The 21853-nt window shown below is 34.6% G+C and overlaps 1 protein-coding gene across 3 annotated transcripts in view; it reads right to left on the bottom strand.

The window, feature by feature from the left end:
• Window positions 1-21853, bottom strand: part of macrod2 (mono-ADP ribosylhydrolase 2) — an 862504-nt gene that overhangs the window by 672353 nt on the left and 168298 nt on the right. For all 3 annotated transcript variants that reach the window (XR_015505021.1, XM_087277688.1, NM_200549.1), the window contains 1 exon segment: window positions 1098-1127. Coding sequence is in view for 2 of the 3 variants with exons in the window: in XM_087277688.1 (XP_087133814.1) it covers window positions 1098-1127 (30 nt within the window). In the remaining variant the exon portion in view is untranslated.

The following is a 21853-nucleotide window of genomic DNA, read 5'->3' as shown; positions in this document are numbered from 1 at the left end:
ATATATAATTGATAAACTGTATACAGTTAAAGTGAAAAGCGAGCGCGTCAAAATTCGCTTCATTGATCTCATATTTAAAGAGGCCGTTGCAGCATATCAGCAAATCAGTTACAAACCTGCATAAAAACATGCTTTGTAGCATGAAAATGTTGCACGCTTTTTACCAAATTCATTTAACTGTGGAAAATTAAGTTGTTGTGTGAGGCTTTGCTCCACTTGATCCAATGTGTCCATATGTCTGAAATACTCTGAAGCAGCAATAATGTTTTGTAGTCAGTTAAAATGAGATTCCAGCCTTTAAAAATATATAATGTTAATAATATGTGAAAATATTAATGCACATCAACTCGCCAGTAGCTTTTTTTTTTTTTTTTCTTTTTTGTATGTCCCTGTAAGAACACATCGTAAATAATTGGAACTTAGGCATCCGCTGATCAATTGTGATCAGAACTAAAGTTAACAGAAATGTGTTCTCTGGAATCCTCTCAAACTGAGGACTTTAACAGTCTGACTGCTTGCGGCCGAACCACATCATAGTTCATTACCGTAAAGTTGACTTGATTTCAACTCTCCTCGACGCCCACACCGCAAAGATGCAGTCCGCCACTCCTCGACTCGTATCGCCGGCGGCTCCCATTGAAAACAAATGACTTCTGGCTACTTTGACGCTCTTGCAACTTTCGGTGTACGCACAGTACGCACAGTAATTAGCTTAGTTAACCTAATTAACGTAGTTAAGCCTTTAAATTGCACTTTAAACTGAATACTAGTATCTTGAAAATGATCTAGTCAAATATGATACTGTCATCATAACAAAGATAAAAGGCAAAAGTTATTAAAAAATTGGTTATTAAAACCATTATCTTCAGAAATTAGTTGAAAAAAATTTCCGTTAAACAGAAATTGGGGAAAAAATATACAGTATAAAAGTATAAATACAAGTGAAAATTTAAAAGGAGGGCTAATAATTCTTCAGTGGTATAAAATATTAATTGATTGCATTGCTTTGTCAAATCACTTAACCCCTATGTGTCATATCCACCTAGCACTTCCAAATGATGTCACAATGAATGCATAGTAAAAGACCAGACACTTACCTCCTCCACCACCAAGCAGAGAAGAGTTTGCTGTAGAGGAAACAAAAGAGAGAAAAACAACATGAGTGTCGGAATTAAAGAATACGTTCAAAAGAAGCACTTTCGCTCAAAGCAGAGCACACTATCATTCAGATGAGAGCCAACAGAGATGTAAAACCTCAAGGTCAAGAACACTCCAATGCCAGACGTTTGCACTGAATAGAGGTTTGAGGCTTCAGTGAGCTGGCAGCCATACTGCCGAATGCTATCATTACACTCCTAAATGAACGCCATTGAGCACTAAACGCCCCGGCTGCGTGTTTTCTGTCAGAGCCGAGTGGGATACATGTAGAGCCACAGCGGTGAGTTTAAGCAGACGCGAATGGGGCCTGGCTGCTTCTTTGATGCAGCGTTTCTGATCTCTGATAGTGCAGTGGGCGGCCCAGGGTCCAAGTCTGTCTGAGAAAACCCTCCCGCCAACCCGGATAAGAGCGCTAACAACAAAGTAAAAAAAAAATATCCCACTTTATTTGAGAGCGACAATCTGCCACACAAGTGTTTGTGAATTACACTGTTATGTGCAATTTGCTGCTATTCAAGTGGTCAAGCCAATAAGTGGCTTAATTCAGAAAGGGGTAACCTGATACATTCACATAAAAAAAAAAAGATTAATGTGATTAGCACTATAATAACAAAAATTACATGAAAATGAAACCCTTAATCAAATCAAGTCCATAAATAAACGTTGTTAGTTACTATTTCACTTAATATTACTACTTTTAAAGGTATTCAAATATAAAATGGAAGTGCGGTGGCGCAGTGTGTAGCACTGTCGCCTCACAGCAAAAAGGTAACTGGTTCAAGCCTCAACTGGGTAAGTTGGCATTTCTGTTTGAAGTTTGCATGTTCTCCTCTTCTTAGTTCACTTTTTAAGACCTCGCAGCTTTGTGCAATTTGACAAGCTTTTTTCTACAGCGCATTGTGTTCTGCGTCCTGATTAGCACATTGCCGTGTTTCTTGTACAGTACAGAATGCGTTCAGCTTGTCAAATTGACATAAATCTTGATTTGATCGCTAGCAGTGTGGCTCCTAAGTACTGTACAGTGTGTTTACAAGTTTTCCCCACAATGTTGACAAAGGTTCTGCACCGTCAAAGACACCTGGGGTAGCACCCAAAAGGCAGAGGAAGATGCTAACATCGCACAAAAAGTTGAACTTCCGGTCATGCAAGGAAAAGAGAAGTTATGTGGCTGTAGGGCGCCATTTCAGAATTAATAAATGAAGATCAAATGGTTTTGATCTGTTGTTTCATTTTGTAATACTGGACATATTTTCCTACAAAGGTTTGAATTTTGAAAGTGTTTAAACAAAACAGAAAAGTGTGAAAATGTTAATGTCTGTCTGAGAAAAGTGTATAATGTGTGTAGTAAGGGCTTTTACAGCCTTAAAACATCTATAATATTGTAGAAAAAAAAGCTGACTACGGTTTTCGTCTACTGTGGGTTATTTGTATGTGTGTCCGGCAAATAATGAGGGACCACTGTATTCTGAAGAGAACTGAAAACCTGTAACCATCGACTTCCACAGTATTTGTTTTTCCTACCACGGACATCAATTGTTACAGTAGGTTCTAACATTTTTCCAAATATCCAGAATACTTTCTTGTGTGCAACAGAATAAACAGTACATTTAAATTTTTTTCAGTAAATGTAAAACCTTACATGACCTAAGAGTGACCAACAGATTTTTAAAGATGTATGCAAGTACAAAGGCAAGACAAGTTTATTTAAATAGCACGTTTCATACACAACAATAATTCAAAGTGTTTTACATAAACAAGAATAAATAAAACAAGTATAAGAACATAAAAACAAAGAAAAACAAACAAATTAAAATGTGTTAAAACTAGTTTTAAAGGAAATGAAAAAGAAAATACAAAGTAAATACGAGCAAAACTATTTTAAATCTGCACTTTTCAGAAGGAATACGAAGAGAAACATCAGCATTTTAACAGCATAGGAAAGCCGTAATAGTGCACCCATGTGCTTCTGTCCTGAGCTTTCCCAAAACAACGACAGTACGGCATATCCCGGTGGGGAATCTGAGAAAGTAGAGAATAATGACCCACGAGGGCCCTTTTATTTTTACTTTCTTAAATGTTTCTTTCCCTTTGTGAAGCAAGTCTCTCTGTGGGATTCTTTTGATCTCTTTTCCCCTTGCTCCTGCTCTTTTTTTTTTTTGTCTTCGAGAATAAGCGTCTAGGTAAGCACATTAAAAAAAAACCCTGCTACCTCCACTGAGATCGACAACAAGACTAACCCCTCAGCAACTGATATCAAGGGAGACATTAAAATCCTCAAAATGGATGGGGACTTTTCTTTTACAATCTCTTATCATGCGACAGCAAGCGGGAGAACAAATGGAGAACAGCTGCTGCGAAGAAGCAAAAGAGAAAGCGTGTGCACTTTCAGAAGAATATCTCAGTGCTGCTGTGCCGGGAAACTGGCTACTCACAGTGTGATCCAAAGTGACAGGAGCTTGAGTCCGAACAGGACACAGTCAAAATCTAAACTGAAATCTACACCAGAGGGGTAATCATGCCATTTTGCAGTCTGATAGAGGAATTAATCATAAAACACATTAGCTCACTGTCTGTCTTGCTCTATATTTAAGTAATACAGTACAATTGGAAAATAATCATTGCCAAAAGCAATGGTTAAACAATGTGGTTATGTGTTAAAGGGAAAGTTCACCCAAAAATGAAACTTCTGCCATCACTTTCTCAGCCTTCACTTCATTCCAAACTTATTTGAGTTTCTTTCTTTTGTTGAACACAAAAGAAGATATTCGGGGAAAATGATGGTTAATTGGCACCCAATGACTTGCATAGTGTTATTTTTCCTAATATTGAGGTTGATGGGTGCCAGAAACTCATGTTTTACCTAAATATGTTCTTCTGTGTTTAGAAAAAAACAAAAAATAAACTCATAAAAGATGAAGGAGAATAATTCATTCATTTTACTTCAGCTTAGTCCCTTTTTTGTCAGGGGTCGCTACAGCAGAATGTATCGTCAACTATTCTGGCATATGTTTTAAGAAGCGGAAAACCTTGCTAGCCAATACTGGAAAATACACACACCCATACACTACAGCCAATTTAGTTTATTTAATTCAACTTTATGTCTTTGGACAGTAAGGGAAACCGGAGCACCCATAAGAAACGCACAGAAATGCCAACTGGCCCAGACAAGACTTAAACCAGCTACCTTCTTGCTGTGAGACGACAGTTCTAACTACTGAGTCACGTTTCACCCTGGAAGGGAATAAATGAGGTAATTTGAATTTATTTAGGTGGATTATCCCTTTTATGAAAATGTATACAGTAGTCAACATTTGAAGAGGATCAAAAAAGGTTTTCTAAAACTGTCCTGAGACAAGATTGAGTGTTGGCTGAATAGTTTTAAGACAACTTTAATGAAAGGTAAATACAGCAAAAATACTGTATTTCCATTTACAGCACCATTTATCTTGCTCTATATTTACAGTATTGTATATGTTTACTGTAAAATATACAAAACTGTTTACAATGCAACTTTAAAATACAATAAAAAAGTTATTACAGTTAAATAATGTGAAATTTATAAAAATCTAGTTTTAATTAAAATTAGTCATTTAGATAGTTCCAATGAAATATAAGAAAACTGTCTAGAAAATACTTCAATGTTGAAGGAAAAGATATATCCGAGATATATGCAATCTTAAGAGATCAAGCTGATTCTTCTTTAAACTCAGCATCACAGAAGTTGGCAGAAAGATAAAATAAATAAACAGAAAAAAGAACAAGCAGAAAATCAAAGCAGCTAATCAACAGAAAGGGCAACATGTGCTACTTCCTGTGTCATTCTAGACCTTTGCCCTACCTAACGTCCACTGTAGATAAGACCAAAACGCTCAATGGAAAAAACAAAGCTCTGTCTGTACATGATGGTTTTTTATTTTTTCTCTGTCCTGTCCGGGCCATAAATCCCAGTCAAAGCTTCCTCCTTTCTTAAAGAACTGACGAGGGCCGGTAGGACTAACAGCAGTAGGCGTCCCGCTAAGCTCGTAAATCTAACAATACAGAAACACAGAGATTGTGCAGGTCATTAGTTAGTGTCAGAAAACAACACAGACGCCGGCCTCCGTGGTGACGACATCCTCACACATTCCCACACTTCCACACACACAATCGCATCTTTCCTGTGTTTTTTTTTTCTCTTGCACTCAGGGTTGATACCAAGCAGCTAAAAGCCGCTCACACTTTCCTGTCAGGTCTACAGGGAAATACAAGTCCCACATAAAGAAAAAAACACTGCATTAATACCTCACACACACACAAAAAAAAGCAAAAATTAAGGCAAGCCTACAGCAAAGACTAGAACACAACAAGATTTTGCCTATTTTTAATTAAGCCAGAGTTTTTTTTTTTTTGATGCCATGCCAGCACCTACTGTAGGCATGGCCGGTATAAGATTTTGACATTGTTTAAAATTTTGACTAGGATAAATATTTCATGGTATTGTGATTACTGCTCTAAAATATATTCTTTCTAAATGTCTGGGTAAAAAAATCTACAACTTTTTCCCTTTTGAACACAATAGATTTTAACTTTTTTTTAATATTTTGAAACAGTAAACAAAGCTAAATAATTCAAATGAATCATTGACTTCTGCTGTCTTCATTAGTTTCAAAAACACTGATTTTCTTTAAAATGGCAACCTTGGATATATTTTTAAAAAACAATACAAAAAGCTAAAAAAAATAAATCTTGCACATACCTTATAAAAGGTAAAGCAGAAAAATTTGGCAGTTTAAAAACCTTGACTTTTCCAAAACACGGCATACCTTGAAAACAGTTAGCGTACTATACCCATCAGCACCACAGGTTATTTTTTATAGCAAAACATTAAAGTAATAAATACAAGAAAAATAAATACAGCAAAAACCAGCAAAAAAACACAAGTTTTGTTTTAAAAAGATTATTTAAATTAATATTATAAAAATGTTAATACTATTTCTGGCAAAAATGTTCAAACCTTAAACTAAATAGCTCTTTCGAATCTGAATAACCCTTTAAGTGAGTTTTCTTTACAAAAGAGTTTCTATAAATATTAAAGGGATCGTCCTTCCAAAAATGAACCGTTTGTCATTTGCTCACCCTTCACTTGTTCTAAACCTGAAGCTTCTTTCTTCTTTTTCAAAAATTTGTAACTTTTTTTTTTTTTTTTTAGAATGGTAATAAACTATAATCATTGACCACTGTATTATTTCTCTTTCCTACTATGGATAGCAATGGTTGCAGGTCTTTAGGTTTCTTCAAAATAACTTCTTCAGTGTTCAACAAATTAAGGAAACTCAAAGATTTATAACCACTTAAGCGTGAGTAAATATCTCCTTTTTTGGCAATCTATCCCTTTACAAGGTAGATAAAGTCCAATAAAATATGTTTTAGAGAAAATGGAATCTGGCAAAACATGCATTTATTAGGATATTTACCTTAAATTAAATAGCATGAGTCAGTAACTTATTTAAAATTCAGTTTGAAACTTCAGAATATATTTAATAAATGTTATTTTTTATCAATGTATCTATGTGAAAGCTATGTGAAATAAACATTAAAATGCAGTCATATTACCATTTTACAGCTTTTTTTTTAAATGGCAAAGTATTTTTAAAAGTCCAGTATTTTCAACAGAATGTGAGGATTAGAGTCAGTAAGCAGTGCAAAAATGACACAAAAACACAAAAAGATTTGTTGAGTGCAAATGCACTTACTGACTGAGTTCTGCATGCTCACAAATTCTCTTATGATAAACAACGATCTGTATATTTGAACTAAGAGATTCATTTTGGTACGTTTCAGTCATTTTAATGACTAATGTCATTAAAAACTGACATGTTTTGTTTTCATGTAGCCAGAATATAGCATGCCTTTAATTGATGAAATTATCATTGAAAAAATAAAAGACAACACAAACACAACTAATAAGATGATCATAAAACTTACCCATAGGAAAGCAAAACAATGGTATCGATGCACATCAGTTCAAACCAACAGAAAGCTATTTGGTCTGTTTGATTTACTAATATTTTATCAAATGATTTAAAAAAATGAATAACCTACTGTAAAGAACCTAAACTTAACTGAAGGTGTGATGCAATCACAACGCACAAAATGTATAAAGGAGACAACTTATTTGGTATTTGCTGCTAATTTCCCAAAAAATGAAATACTTCATTAATAATTGCCACAATTATTATTCTACTGCTGGAGAAGTATACCGTAAGTTTTTGATACATTCTGTACACACTACAACCAAGCTAAAGCACAGCATCAACCAGTTAAAAACACTCACAGAAATTGCATTTCTTAATTAATCTCATTTATAAGAGCCTGCCAACCTTTATACAAGCTTCCAGAACTTTTCACAATTTCATCCATATTCCGTTCAGTTCTACAACAATATCAGAATTTGTGATTAACTGACTAACTCCATCTGGCGTGCAGAATAAAGATGCAAGAGTAAAGCGAGCACACAGCCTGCATTAACCTGAGGCTAAACGAAAAACTGATCTGCCAAGCCCTCAAATGAACCAAGCTAAAATGCCTCACCGGAAAACAACTTGATTTTCTTGTCTGGTTTTAAACCCCCCTTGTTTTTCCTGGAGTTAGCTTTCAGATGCAGACAATCCGCTTTTTACACAATTATGATGCCTAGTTCAAAAAAAGCAACAGAATTTTTCCCTCACAGATTTATAGCCTCTCTACAAAATTAAAGCACAAGTGGATGAAGCACACAGACGCGCTAAACTTGGCGGTATATAGAGCCTATAGAAAATCATCATACTCCTTTGAAATATCACTTTGTCATACACCTTCAAATCATATTCCAAATACCTTTTCCAGTCATAGAAATGGTTTTGTAGCCTTCTCCTACAACTTTATCCTGAAGGTCTATTGAAAGCAAGGTGTAATATGAGTTGTATTGATTTTCACAGGGTATGATTATTTTCTATAGGTGATGAAGCTGAAATTGAGCTTTTTGATGTTAAGGAATTGTAAAAACATGATCTGACAGAGTACGATGTCGCAATTAGTTAAAACACAACCGAATTCAACGCTTCAAATGCACAGCCATGTACAAATTGGCTTGCAATCCTCAAAATAAGGATGATAGGTGAATCTCCCATCAGTTTACCCACACATGCCGGACTTTCCACTTCACAAAACAGCTTAACTAGGTCTGCCAGTCATTTGTAGAGTAAGCAATGGGTTGTAGATCATCACACACAGACACACATACACAGCGAAATTGCTGAAAGCTGGAAAAAAAAAATCAGGGAGAACCCATCTCATGTCAGCAAAGCTCGGCGTTAAATTGAACCAAGTCTTGTGGGTAATGATAAGACTCTTTATTAGACACTGAGACAGAAAGTGTGAGAGAGAGGTTGTGGGGGAGAAAACTAGGCTGTATTTCTTATTTGCAGCACATTAAAAATACATGCGGTTTTGCCTGGCCTAGTCGCAGTATAGTGCGATAACTCTGCTCGGCTCTTTTGTTCTTTATTGCGCCGAGCGTTCCCGGAGGAATCTGCCTGCAACTGCTGAGCACCAGAGCAGGACAAGCTGAATCAGAGAGTATGGGACCAGAACAGATCTCTCATCTCATCTCTCTCTCTCTTCCTCTCTGTACGCGTACAGTTATATAGCAGTCAAGGGAGGAAAGGGCCGAAAGCACTCACTGCCTTGCTACTCTTGATCAAAGCCCCTCTTCTCCACATCAGTGAGGTCCGTTCACCAGGCACAGCAATACAGTCCTGCATTTCTGGCAGTAACAACTGTTCAAGGAGGAATTCTCAATCTTTCTGGATGTCCTGGTATATGATGATCAAGAGATCTTCAGTTGTTACACCTAAGGCCAGCTCGAGACAGTGCTGAAATGTCTTGAAGGAAGAGAGTCTATCTAATGAGACATATTCTTGTTTAAAAAAATGAGTAATGATGGGTTTTTGTCACTAAAAAGTAAGCTAGATGGAATACCAAACCAAGCATCTACATTTTAAGATTTAAGAGGTTTCTCTCGACTGTTAAACCAGTGAACATCTTTGTAAGACAAATATTAAGAAACTGAAAATTTGACTGCTGTTCTATGAACTTGTGGAGGTGATTTCAGCAAATCTGATCAGAATGGCACATATTTATTCTGTTAACCAACAGAAAGCTCCTACTGTAAGTTTGAAAGCATTCATACATTTCTCCACTGTTCACAACAAACAATTGCTGCACCTCAATTCAAAGTCTGCATTATTTAAGTCTACTGAAGGCTGACTTCTCACCTTCCATCTTTTCTACGCTCTCTTTCTAATCCTTATATTTGATGGCAAGGCTGAATGTAAAACTAAGTCTGTCCTAATTTGAAAGCTTCATCAAATGCAGCCTTAAAATGCGTCTTTCTTTTCCCAGACTAGAAACAACACAGTTTATGGATCCTTCATAGATTAGTTCAAACTCGGTCATGCAGGGCCGGTGTCCTGCTAAGTTTAGCTCCAACTTGCTTCAACACACCTGCCTGGTTTCTAGTATACCTAGAAAGAGCTTGATTAGCTGGTTCAGGTGTGTTTAATTGGGGTTTGAACTAAAATTTGTAGGATACAGGCCCTCCAGGATTGAGCTTGGACACCCCTAGATTAGACTATCCCAAATTTCAGTGCATGGCAGTAAAGTCAGTTCAGGCGCATTGAAAATACAAAACGTAAAATACATTGCTCCGAGTACGTTTCATAACACATTTCAGATTACCAATCCACTAAAGGCACTTTTTTACATTTTGCTAATCCTAAATACAATACTTTGGGCAGTGGTTCTCAAACTTTTTTTAGCGGAGGGCTGAAAAAAAAAAATTAAGTTAAAAATATAAAATAAAATAAATAAATAACTATTAATATTATAAAATAAAGAAATAAAGAATTTATATATATATATATATATATATATATATATTTTTTTTTTTTTTTTCTTTTTGATAATTGTGCTTTTTTGTAGTTTATTCAGGTCGACAATCCTGAAATCCTGATTTACACTGATAAAAAACATTTTCCTAAATGCATTCTAGAACAGGGTGTTCAAGTTCAGAGGCACATTTAAACCACTTAAAATGCAAACAGACACAAGTTTTACCTTGCGTAATTTTTGCAGTTTTGCTGACTGGAATGTTCATTACCAACTTGTTCTAAAAATAATACTGAACATTACTTTTTAAGTTAGTTGCATTTTAAAAATGTGGGAACAAGTGGATTAACATTTTGGGGGGGGGGGGGATGCACTTATACTAGGGGTATAAAACTTTGAGCAGATATGTTGAGCACTATTAAATTTTAATATGTAATTATTCATTAGCCTTATAATATAACACAAACATATACATTATAGCTAAAGTGGTTTTACTCAGGGTCTATACAATTTAGTTTTTTTTAATCATCCAGTTATTAACTAATAGTAGTGAGGTCCACCGCAGAGCTCATTTAGCTGTCATCATTGTAAAAGGAGTGCAAATTCCATAAACTCACTGATGACAGCTCCATTCATTATCAGTGCAGTACTTTTTACTTTCCAATGTTAGTATGCTTGTTTGTCATGCTCCAAAGAGGGCCGTCTGATATTTGCACAATGTAGTGTAAAGTCTGTTGCACAGTGGACGAGGTGCAATGTTATGCTATGTTTTTAAAATGCTATTCGTTTTTTTTTTATGAGTGAAGCCAACACAGAGAGGCTCTCCACAGCGCGAGGCTGATCAGTTACTTAGCAGCGCAAGCCATTTACGGGGAAGCACTTTCAGGCACAGATAACGTTCTTTTTACAGCACTGATCATGTATTTTAACTGAAATGTAGTCAGTTAAATAGACCTGAGCATTAATTCAGTTGTTTAAGATTAACGAGATGAAAACGTAAGCGAAACGTAAACAGCGTCAGGAGCAGCAGACGATCACCAGAAATCACCAAAAGCGCCTGGCCAGGAGCGCTTATTTAATAAAAGTTCTCGTGCAGAGCTGCGTTGCTTTTCCAACGTGTGAAAGTGTCAACTGCATTCAAACGACACAAAAGTACCGCAAATGTTAAGCTTCATGTTTGAGCTCAAATTATAATAAAGAAATATATTATTGTTCTAAATGATGCAGGACACAAAATTAATCCAGTTGGATTACCACTCATCTATAATTTCTTCGCAGTCCCCCTAGCACTATCTGGCAGCCCCCAGTTTGAGAACGGTTGATTTAGGGTATGTTTTGTTGTACGTTCCAGAAACGCATCCTTTTACACATCCATGAGAAGATGGGGCTTGTCACACTCATCACACAGAGCAGCAAACCACTGACCTTTTCCGAAACACCAACCAATGTTTTCGAAAACAAACATAAGAGAAAAGTTTTACCTTGATTTTAGATAGCTTTTTTCAGTTTTGTAAACTGCGCTTCACAGGACTCAAACTCGAGCACTCTGCATCACAAATACAACACCTTATAAAAGTAAGCTACTAAGCAAACTAACCATATGCTAAAAAAATTGTCCATATGGAGATAGACAGTTCAGGCAAACCTATTTATTTATTTTGTGAATTATTTGGTGTTGTGAAGGAACAGCATAAATGTAATCCTTTATCCATTGATAATATATCCCTATAAATATTACTGGTGTGAATACTGCCCCATAACAATCATTTTACCGAGAACCTGCAATCAAACTAATGTATAAGTTTGTTTTAGTGGTTTCATAAAATTTAGACTGAAGCACGCATTTCCAACATTTCTTTGCACAAGATTTCCCATTCTCATAAATACATGCTCCACAGCATCTGCTCTGCTCACCATAAAGTTATACCAAGAGATCTGTTCTGCTTTTACTGCAAATCAACATTGCACTTGTGTTGAGAACAATTAGCAGACACAGGCCACAACAAATGATGATGGCAGCAGCGTGGGACCTGTAGAGGATGACAGAATTGCAATGGTTACGTGTAACATCCCTTTTGCTTCTTTTTAATAACCTTTTTTTTTAATGTGTCAGAGGCGTTCCGGGTGGCCCTGCCGTGCCGTGCCTGGTGAAGAAACATTACTCCGTGCCTCTCATCAAAAAGCACAGAAAGAGAAAACTAGGCTACATAATTCATCAAGCTCCACAATTTTCATGCCACTCTTAACTTGGAGTTTTTCCTCTGAAGGACAAGAAAAAGTGCTTTTAAGGAAGGAGAACAGCTTTTACTTTTCTCTAAAGACCACAGAAATACAGATTTCTCTAAAAAATACATTTCAAAATTTGTGGATCCAATATAATCATGTCAAATGTGCAGCTACAGTACGTCTATACACTAAATTGAGCTTAAATGTCCATCAAGCTGTTTTCACTATACATCAATATACATGTTCTTATGCTCTCATGGAGTATAAAAGTTGATCAATGAACGAATGAACAAACTTTATTTTGTCAAAAATACATAAATTTATACTAAATAAAAACAGAATTGCTTTAAATGCCGTATACACTCAAAATTATTCACTTTAAATAAATAAACAATGTACGTGCTATTGTACTTTGCTGTTGAGCAACACAAAAATAACAAATTAACATTGTAAAAGTAATTTTGTACACTGAATTTCCATAATATAATTGGTGGAAATAAGTTATTATTAATTACGAAATAAAAATCAATCTAATTCAATTCATGTTTTTTTTCTAGAGCGCTTTAGCTTAACATAATAGTTCTAATAAATTACAACTGTGTTAGTCCAGTTTTCAGACACTAATTTCAAAACAAACTTCACCAATTGACGAAAGTGAAGAAAAAACCTTGAGAAAAAACTAGGCTCAGTTGGGAATGACCCATCTTTAACTTCCATCTTTACTTTACTTCATTTCATTTAAAAAAGGGCCACCCAATCAAACATCAATAAATCAGTACTACTTAATACATAACCTGTAAAGAAAATCTTTCAAAATAATGCATATGGGGTATTATTTGACAAATATTAGAACAGAGCCTTACACTATAACATACACAATCTAAAAGCTTCTTTCACAACTCTCAAAACTATTATTTAAACGTATCAGCCAGCTAGCTACAAAAATAAAGACAACCTACATGAAATGTTACTTAAGAGCATGGACCAAAATAATAACAAGGCCTGTTTTCATGTCTGTACGTCATGTCTTTACCGCCCCCATGTATTCTTCTCATCACAATGGCTTAATTCATTCTCACCTTCCATCTTTCCTACGCTCCCTTTCCGATCCTTAGATTTGATGTGCAGAAGAGAAAGCAATAACAAACAATAATGGTGAAAAATAATGATGCTCCCGCTGGTGAATGCAAAGATGGACTAATGCATTCTGCAAGGTGTTATGATTCATCATCTGAGACAAAAAATGAAATAGGATGAAGTAACAGGGACACAAAAAAAAAAAGTGTCTTTCAGTAAGTCTGGCCTAAATGACTTCCATCCTTCCACCCTGAAACAACATTATAGTTGATTCAAATAGTAGTAATGTAGACGACTTATATAAGAGGCAGGAAATGGGTCAAGACTGCGAGAGAACGGACTCATCAAAAAATAATTTGTTCACTATCATGCCGGCTTGCATAGAAGAAAAGATCTGCTGCTAATATATTGTTGAGACGGCTTGTTGAAACTTGCAGGAAAAAACACATACAGTTTCAATCAGAATTATTAAACCCCCTGAATTATTAGCCCCTATGTTTATTTTTTGCCCAATTTTGTTTGACGGAGAGAAGATTTTTTTTCAACACAACTCTAAACAAAATAGTTTTAATAACTCATTTCTAATAACTGATTTATTTGATCTTTGCCATGATGACAGTACATAATACTTGACTAGATATTATTCAAGACACTTCTATACACCTTAGTGACATTTAAAGGCTTAACTAGATTAATTATGTTAACTAGGCAGGTTAGGGTAATAGGGAAAGTTATTGTATAACAATGGCTTGTTCTGTAGACTATCGAAAAATTATATAGCTTAAAGGGGCTAATAATTTTTAACTTAAAAAGTTTTTTTTTTTTTATAAACTGCTTTTATTAACCAAAATAAAGCAAATATGACTTGATCCAGAAGAAAAAAATATTATCAGTCATACTGTGAAAATGTCCTTCCTCTGTTTAACATCATGTGGGAAATATAAAAAAAAAATTAAAAAAAAAAATTCAAAGGGGGTTTAATAATTCTAATTGCAACTATAGATGGAAAAAATATGCTAGATTAAAATGACCCAATGATGACCAGAAGAAATGAGAAATTCATGGCCATATTCTCAAGCATTAGAAGCGTCAAATTTTCTAATTTTGTATTTAGCATGAAGTTGTTTACCTAAAAGCTTTTCTCTATAATTATCACTTTTTTATATTTTTGAAAACTGATGATTCATAAGATAAACTTTAAACATATATTAAACCATTTTATTGCACGAAAAGGTTCAATATAATATCATAAACAGTACAGAAAAGTACCAACAATTTTTGTTAAAAGATATTTATTTTCAAAGAGTGGATTCACATTTCAATGAGTTCATGCACTTATAAAATTGTTTGTTATTGTGTTGCAATGTACAAAGACTTAATTGAATTTAATCTCCTGTCAGTATTTAAATAATCCACCACATTATTAAAACAAAGTGGAAAATTACACTGTATATAACAAACATTATATTGATATTTTGTATCTGATTTCCCATAAAAATCATAACAAAATCAAAATTATTAAACCCCTAATTGTTTTGGTTTTAAAAATGAGCAAAAGCCTTCACTTGCCAGACTAATATTCCACAGAGTTGTACGAATATTAAAATAATACATCACCCCGATATGTAATTATGTTACCATTTACCCACCCTTGTATCATTCCAAAACTTATTACTTCCGTTTGACTACGAAAAAAGGGCAGCTTAGACATAAAACTAAATATCTCTGTGTCTAAAGGTGAATGATGACCAAAGCTGCGCCACATTTATTTTCTTTGAGTTGACACAAGACTGATAGCTAGTCCACCCAATCAAATGAGGAAAACGTGCTTCATTTTTATGGAAAAGAAAAATCCTGCAAAATAACGAAAGAATAAAAAGTCATTTGAAGTGGAAAAAAGCTGATCCGACAGTTTTGTACTTCTAATTAAAAACAGAGCTGCCAATCAAAGAGATCAAACCAATCCAAACTCACTCCGGCTTTGAAACGGCCCCTGATTGGACTTTATTCATCATCTCTGCCCACCGAAAGCCAGTTTCTACTGGCTAAACATCCCAGAGCTTTCAAACATCAGCATCATCACAACTCAATCCTGGATGCCCTATAGTTTCAGTCAAGCGGTAATGCAAAGCCTCTCCATCACGATTCCAAGATCAATGCTCATTTAAATCAAGAAGCTGCTCTAAATAAACAGGGTTTATACAGCCCAGTCCTTCAGTACACAGCTCAAATTACGTTTATACATATTTTGTATTGCTTGGTCTTGACCTAAAACAATAATTATTGCTGTATTCTGCTATTTGAGGCCATTTAATGATATATTGAGCCTATATATAATAGTATATACCAGGGGTCACCAATCTTGGTCCTGGAGGGCCAGTGTCCCAGCAGGGTTTAGCTCCAACTTGCCTCAACACACCTGCCTGGATGTTTCAAGTATACCTAATAAGACCTTGATTAGCTTGTTCAGGTGTATTTGATTAGGGTTGGAGCTAAAATCTGCAGGACACCGGCCCTCCCGGAACAGGTTTGGTGACCACTGGTATATACTGACAATTATATATGAACAAAATTTTAAGTCACATTTTTCATTCAGTTTGTGCTTGTGTGTATATTTCAAGTCACTTTTGGCCTTTCTCTCCCGAAAAACAAAACAATTTGCATCCCTTTTGAGCATCCCTGTTTTTCCACGAGTGTTGTAAAATTATGTACTTTAGTTTGAGGGTAGGCACTGGAGTCTCTTTCTAGCCTCGCCACTGGCATGGAAACCAGCAGCTTTTCATTTTTGAGCAAACAATCCATTTAATAAGAAAGTATCATATGTTCGGATACTTGAATCTGAACCTTGAGGCAACATAATCAAAGCTGCCCTGTTCAAAACATCCAAAATAGCTGGTTCAACATGGAGGACATTAAGCTCACGATGAAAGCTATACTAAAGGGTTAAGTAGTTTGCTTTGTACCATTTCCTGTTTGTACTGTTTTCATTTGTAATATTAAAAGCCATGTGGGGTCATTTTAAATAAGGAGAGGGCAAAGAAAGCGAAAAAGCAGAAGGAAGATGAAACGGAGAAAGAGAAGGAAAATGAGAAGAAGATGAATATGAAGAATTGTTCACTTCAGAAGATGTTCCTGCCTCTTGAATCTACAGTAAAAGTAAGTTTTAACACCTCAAAGAGAAAAGCGTCACGCTTGGGTTAAAATCACACGCCGATGGCGCCCACTGTTACTCGCTGAGCCATAAAGAGGAGATAAACAAGGTTATTACCTAAACCTGCATGCTATCATTAGTGCCCAGGGCCACACACAAATAAAGGCAATATCAGAGCATCATGGGCACTGAACGCTTACAGCACCATTCACCTGAATGCAGAACCATGAAAGAAAAAAATACTGCCTGTTTATTTCTGCATCTATTAATGATGCGCCATTCAGAAATCTCACAAACTTTCAAAAGCACATATGCAGCTCATACAAACGTAATGAGCACAAAAATAAGACAACATGTAACTTTTAAAAACACAAACTACTAAGGGAATTGTAACCATATTAAGCGGATTATGTCCACAGTCTGGAAATACAAAACAAAATAAATAAAGAGAAAATTAAGATGTCTTTAATTATAGTTTAAAAACATTGTGGGGGAGAGAAAAAAGAAGTGTTAACCAAAACCAGCTTCAGCATCAGAAAACAAAAGATCTGATTACTTTCTTTAGAACTTTCCAGATGTTTTGACTGAGCCAAATGACATTTCATCCAAGACGTTTTCTACAAAGAGCTTTGATGGTCACTGTGGCATCTTTATAAAGTAGTAGGCTGGGTTAACAAGTAATCACAAACACAAAATCCCTCTGATAATGCATATTTTAGCTCATTGAAGTCGTCTGTTTGTGGTTGCTTTCCAGTAGGTATTTAAAAACTGGAAGCAAGTTTCAAGTTGAAGGTAGTTAAGAAAGTATTTGAGGGCTGCATGTAATGTCTAAGATAAGTAGCAAAGGGAGGGCTTGAAGGCCAAGTAAAAGGCAATCAGCACGAATATTAACAACAGATATTTGCATAAGCTTCCATTTGAATTTCAATGGCATCTTAATGGAAGTAGGAGAGGAGGTCATATTTTGACAGCCAACATCACATACACATAAAAATTAAATAAATAAAAAAGAAAGCCTTGATAAATGTCAGTTACACTTTTTCTCTCGCACTCTTAATATTCCACTAGAATACTGCACAAAACAGAATAGTGCATATCTGCTAGGCTGTTACTAGAGTCAATGACATTGTTTACAATGTAAAGTATATGTACAGTAGTTCTTTGTATTGAAAAAAAGCTTGTAAAACACACAAATATCAAGATGCTTGAACCAAAGAGCAACAATTTGCATCCTGTTTTCCCAGTGACTTCCTGTCTCCCTTATCACAACTCGCATGAGGACCGAACTCCACAAACAATCTCTTGTGTAGTTTTCCAGCATTAGAGGCACAAATCACATTCACTAATTTTGTGAATTTAATCTTCGATACCGTCATTCCCTCAGAATGGGATTTTGATTTGTGAAATATGAGAGGTCATGACCTTTTTGATTATTGACAGCAAATAAGACACAAGACATCATTGTAACAATTGCTATTTTATCATATGCATATATGCTCTCAAAACTGCTAATCACTTCTGTGTATTAAAATTTTTAATAAAAAGTTGTATTATTTATCAATCTATTTCTAGTCTAGGGTCTCAAGTCAACATCAACGTTTATCCTAATAAACTTTATCTAGTTTAATACTTTAATCTCTATTGAGTACATATGCCAATGTTATGTACAGTTTATACTATATTATGTGCTTATTATGCTTTCCAATGACTACATTTTCCTGTGGTTTGTGATGTGGTTATAGTCAATTTTAAAAGTCTCTCTTTTCTTATCCATAATTAACTTGAATTTTCTGTTATTTTAGTAAAACTTTGTGTCATTTTTGCCAAGCTTCCTCTACAACATATATTGCCACATGGAGTATATATTCACCAGATTAAATAGTTAGGTCTATTTGGAAAGAATTCATATTTTTAGACACATTGTGAAGATTTTGCAATGGAGAGTATCTGCAAAAATATATATAATAAACCAATCACAAGCGTTGAGAAATACAGTAGCAACAATAATGTACAAATAAAATATACAGTGCTTTATGATTTTGTAGAACTCCTGGAAATGTAATAACCCAATGTAAAATACCACTGTATAGTCTTTATCGAAAATGTATAGAAACAAAATTTAATTAAATTCAAGTTTATTTGTAAAGCGTTTTTCACTATGATTATTGTTTCAAAACAGCTTTACAAAAGCAAAGTATATGGAATCAGAGAGTAAATTCAATACCTTTTAAGAGGTTTTTTAAGACTCTTTCCATACATTAAGACCTTATAACCACTTTTCTACCGTAAACACTGGTGAGATTTTAACTAACAGTATATTTCTAAAGATTAATTTAAGAAATTAATCCAAAACTTAAACATTATTCATATACTGAATAAAAAATCTATGAAATCAAGCCTATTCAGCAGGTTGGCGGCTATAGAACTGCAGAAATAATTGTATTGCCTTGGTTACTGCAGTAAACACAGCAGCAAGATGTCAAATCTAGCAGGATTTCATAAACTACACAGCATCCTGATTTTTGCAGATTTAATTCAGGCAAACTTTAGCATAAAACCATACATGGTATAATCAAAAACTATATAAAATTGAATACCTTGCTAAATAGCATCTAAGACTTTTTAATGCTTTTTAAGAGCCTTAAATTTCTCAACATTGATTTACCAACTTTTAATACTTTAAGACCCAGCGGACAACCTGAAAAGGTACACATTATTGCATTACAATCAAATTCAGAAATGTTATGGTTATTAGTACCATAACTTTATTAGTAATAATAACTTTAACTACCAGGAAGCTAATAGTTTTTAACAGTTAAAGTTATAATATATAAACATAACTAACATGTAGTTATATAGTTAACCTAATGAATCTTTCAAGTTAGACATTTACTTACATAAGTCTGAATGCTTTAGACTTAAATGATAAAAACACACAAATGATAAATCTTTTGGTAACTTTATAGATAAACGATGAAACAAGGTTTCTGGTCAATTATTTTACTGAATTGACATTGCAAACCTGCAATGTGACTATTTGCAGATGCACATTGCGATATCAATGTAAAAATGATATATAGCTATAACATCTCATAATGTACATCTAACTAAGAACTCACCACTGCCAAACAAATGCTCAATTCATGTTTGCGATGTAGGTGATAGAGAGAACAAATCGTTTAAGACCCTGAGAAATGAGGTGATGAGAAATGTGTATTCTGAGAAAATCAACTGTTTGTTGATTTTAAGTCATTTCAGTATTGGTATTGAAAAAAATGCAAACAAATAGGTTAATATAATACTTTGCGCGCCCTTGACTGAAAATTCTCTCCATGTTAATCCTCTTCACTTACAGAATTCACATGTAATGCCTACAGCTAGAAGCTAAAAGCCAAACACCTCCACAAAAGAGGGGTTGATTCACTTTGCAAGTCAAGCAAAATCTAGAGATCCTGATAAAATAATTTAGGACACTTTTCTCCTCTAAAACAATGCAAATATTAAGTTAGAGAGGGTTCGTGCTTACATGAAAGTGTGTGTGTGTGTGTGTCTATATTGAGTGTGTTACATAAACGATAGTTTGCATTTGGCAGTGGAATTCCCACAGTGTGGATAATTGGCTTACGTCTCATGAGCCTTTTATTCCTCTCAGAACTCCACATCTTCAATGCAGGCCAAATAACGACTAACGTCTTTGCATCATGCTGCCACAGCATCTGGCAGAATTCATTTTCAGAAGCCACTGACAGGAAACAGTAAATTGTTATTGGTGAATAAGTGATAACGAGCTTGAATACGCGTGGGGGTTAAGTAAGAGACTAGATTTGCCTCACTCCTGCTCTCCGGGACGAGCACGAGCTCTAATCCTGATGTTGTTTACTCTGGCTGCTAAACATGGAAGCCAAATGTGTCACCAGATCTATAGAATGCAATTATTCAGCTATAATTAAAACACTAGCATTAAAGGCAATTACGGGAAGTCTATAGAATTAAGCACTAATATGTGGTCTAATATATTTTAGATATCAACAGCAGACTGTAAACGGTCATTGAATCTACAGTTTCATGATAAAATAATAATGAATAAAATTAGGAAATAAAATTTAATTGAGTGAATGACTAGGCATAATTATAATAATAATAATAATAATAATAATAATAATAATAATAATAATAATAATAATAATAATAATAATAATAATAATAATTTCCATAACCATTATTATTTTTTTTTATAATTATTATTGTTATTATTTTCATTTCAGTTACCATTGTTTTTCATTCATTTATTCATTTTCTTTTCGGCTTAGTCCCTTTATTAATTTGGGGTCAACACAGCGGAATGAACATCCAACTTTTCCTACACATGTTTTATGCAGCGGATGCCCTTCCAGCTGCAACCCATAACTGGGAAACTCCCATACACTCTTATTCACACACATACACTACAGAAAAAGTTTTAGCTTACCCAATTCACCTGTACTGCATGTCTTTGGACTTGTGGGGAAAACCAGAGCACCGAAGGAGACCCACTCGAACACAGGGAGAACTCCACACAGAAATACCAATTGACTCAGCCGATGCTCAAACCAGCAACCTTCTTGCTGTGAGGCAACAGCACTACCTACTGCGCAACCGCATCGCCATTATTATTATTATTATTATTATTATTATTATTATTATTATTATTATTCCCAGGCAGAGGCCCACTGTTTAAAACATTATTACTATTTTTTGTTATTATTGTGATTATTTTCATTTCTGTCACCATTATTATTATTATTATTATTATTATTATTTTGAACAATTTCATTTTCATTTTGGAAGATATGTTATCAGCAGTTTACAGAATGAAACAAAAATGGGTTTTATTCAAACATAACTATAACTCCTATATCCATATATTATTAAAATAAAATCCAAAAATAATATACATATTTAAAACAGGCAAAAATGTATTTAAAAAAAATAAAAACAAACATTTTTTAATAACGAAAAAAAATTACAAATTTAAAATTGTTACACTTAAAACAGAAATGACAAAACGAAAATATATTACTTAAAACTATAACGGTGCTTAATTATACAAATATAGCACAGTGCTTTAGCCCTGCAAATAAACCTCGATGTCTAGATCACACCTTAGTTTAAATGCTAATAGAAATGTCTAGCTGACAAAATGAAAATCAGATGGAAGAAAGAAAACACCTCTTTCAAGACTTCACCAGCTGAGCCTGGTGCAAATAGGAGAAACACTTTCCGACAGCTTCCATTAGATGGACGCGAATAGTGAGATTAAGGACAAGTCAAAACTAGCTTCTTCCTTCTGATGAA

Source organism: Danio rerio, chromosome 13 (assembly GCF_052040795.2).
Source record: "Danio rerio strain M-AB ecotype USA chromosome 13, GRCz13ab, whole genome shotgun sequence".
Taxonomy (NCBI): domain Eukaryota; kingdom Metazoa; phylum Chordata; class Actinopteri; order Cypriniformes; family Danionidae; genus Danio; species Danio rerio.
Note: the sequence above shows the minus strand (reverse complement) of the source record. Positions and strands in the feature narration are given on the sequence as shown.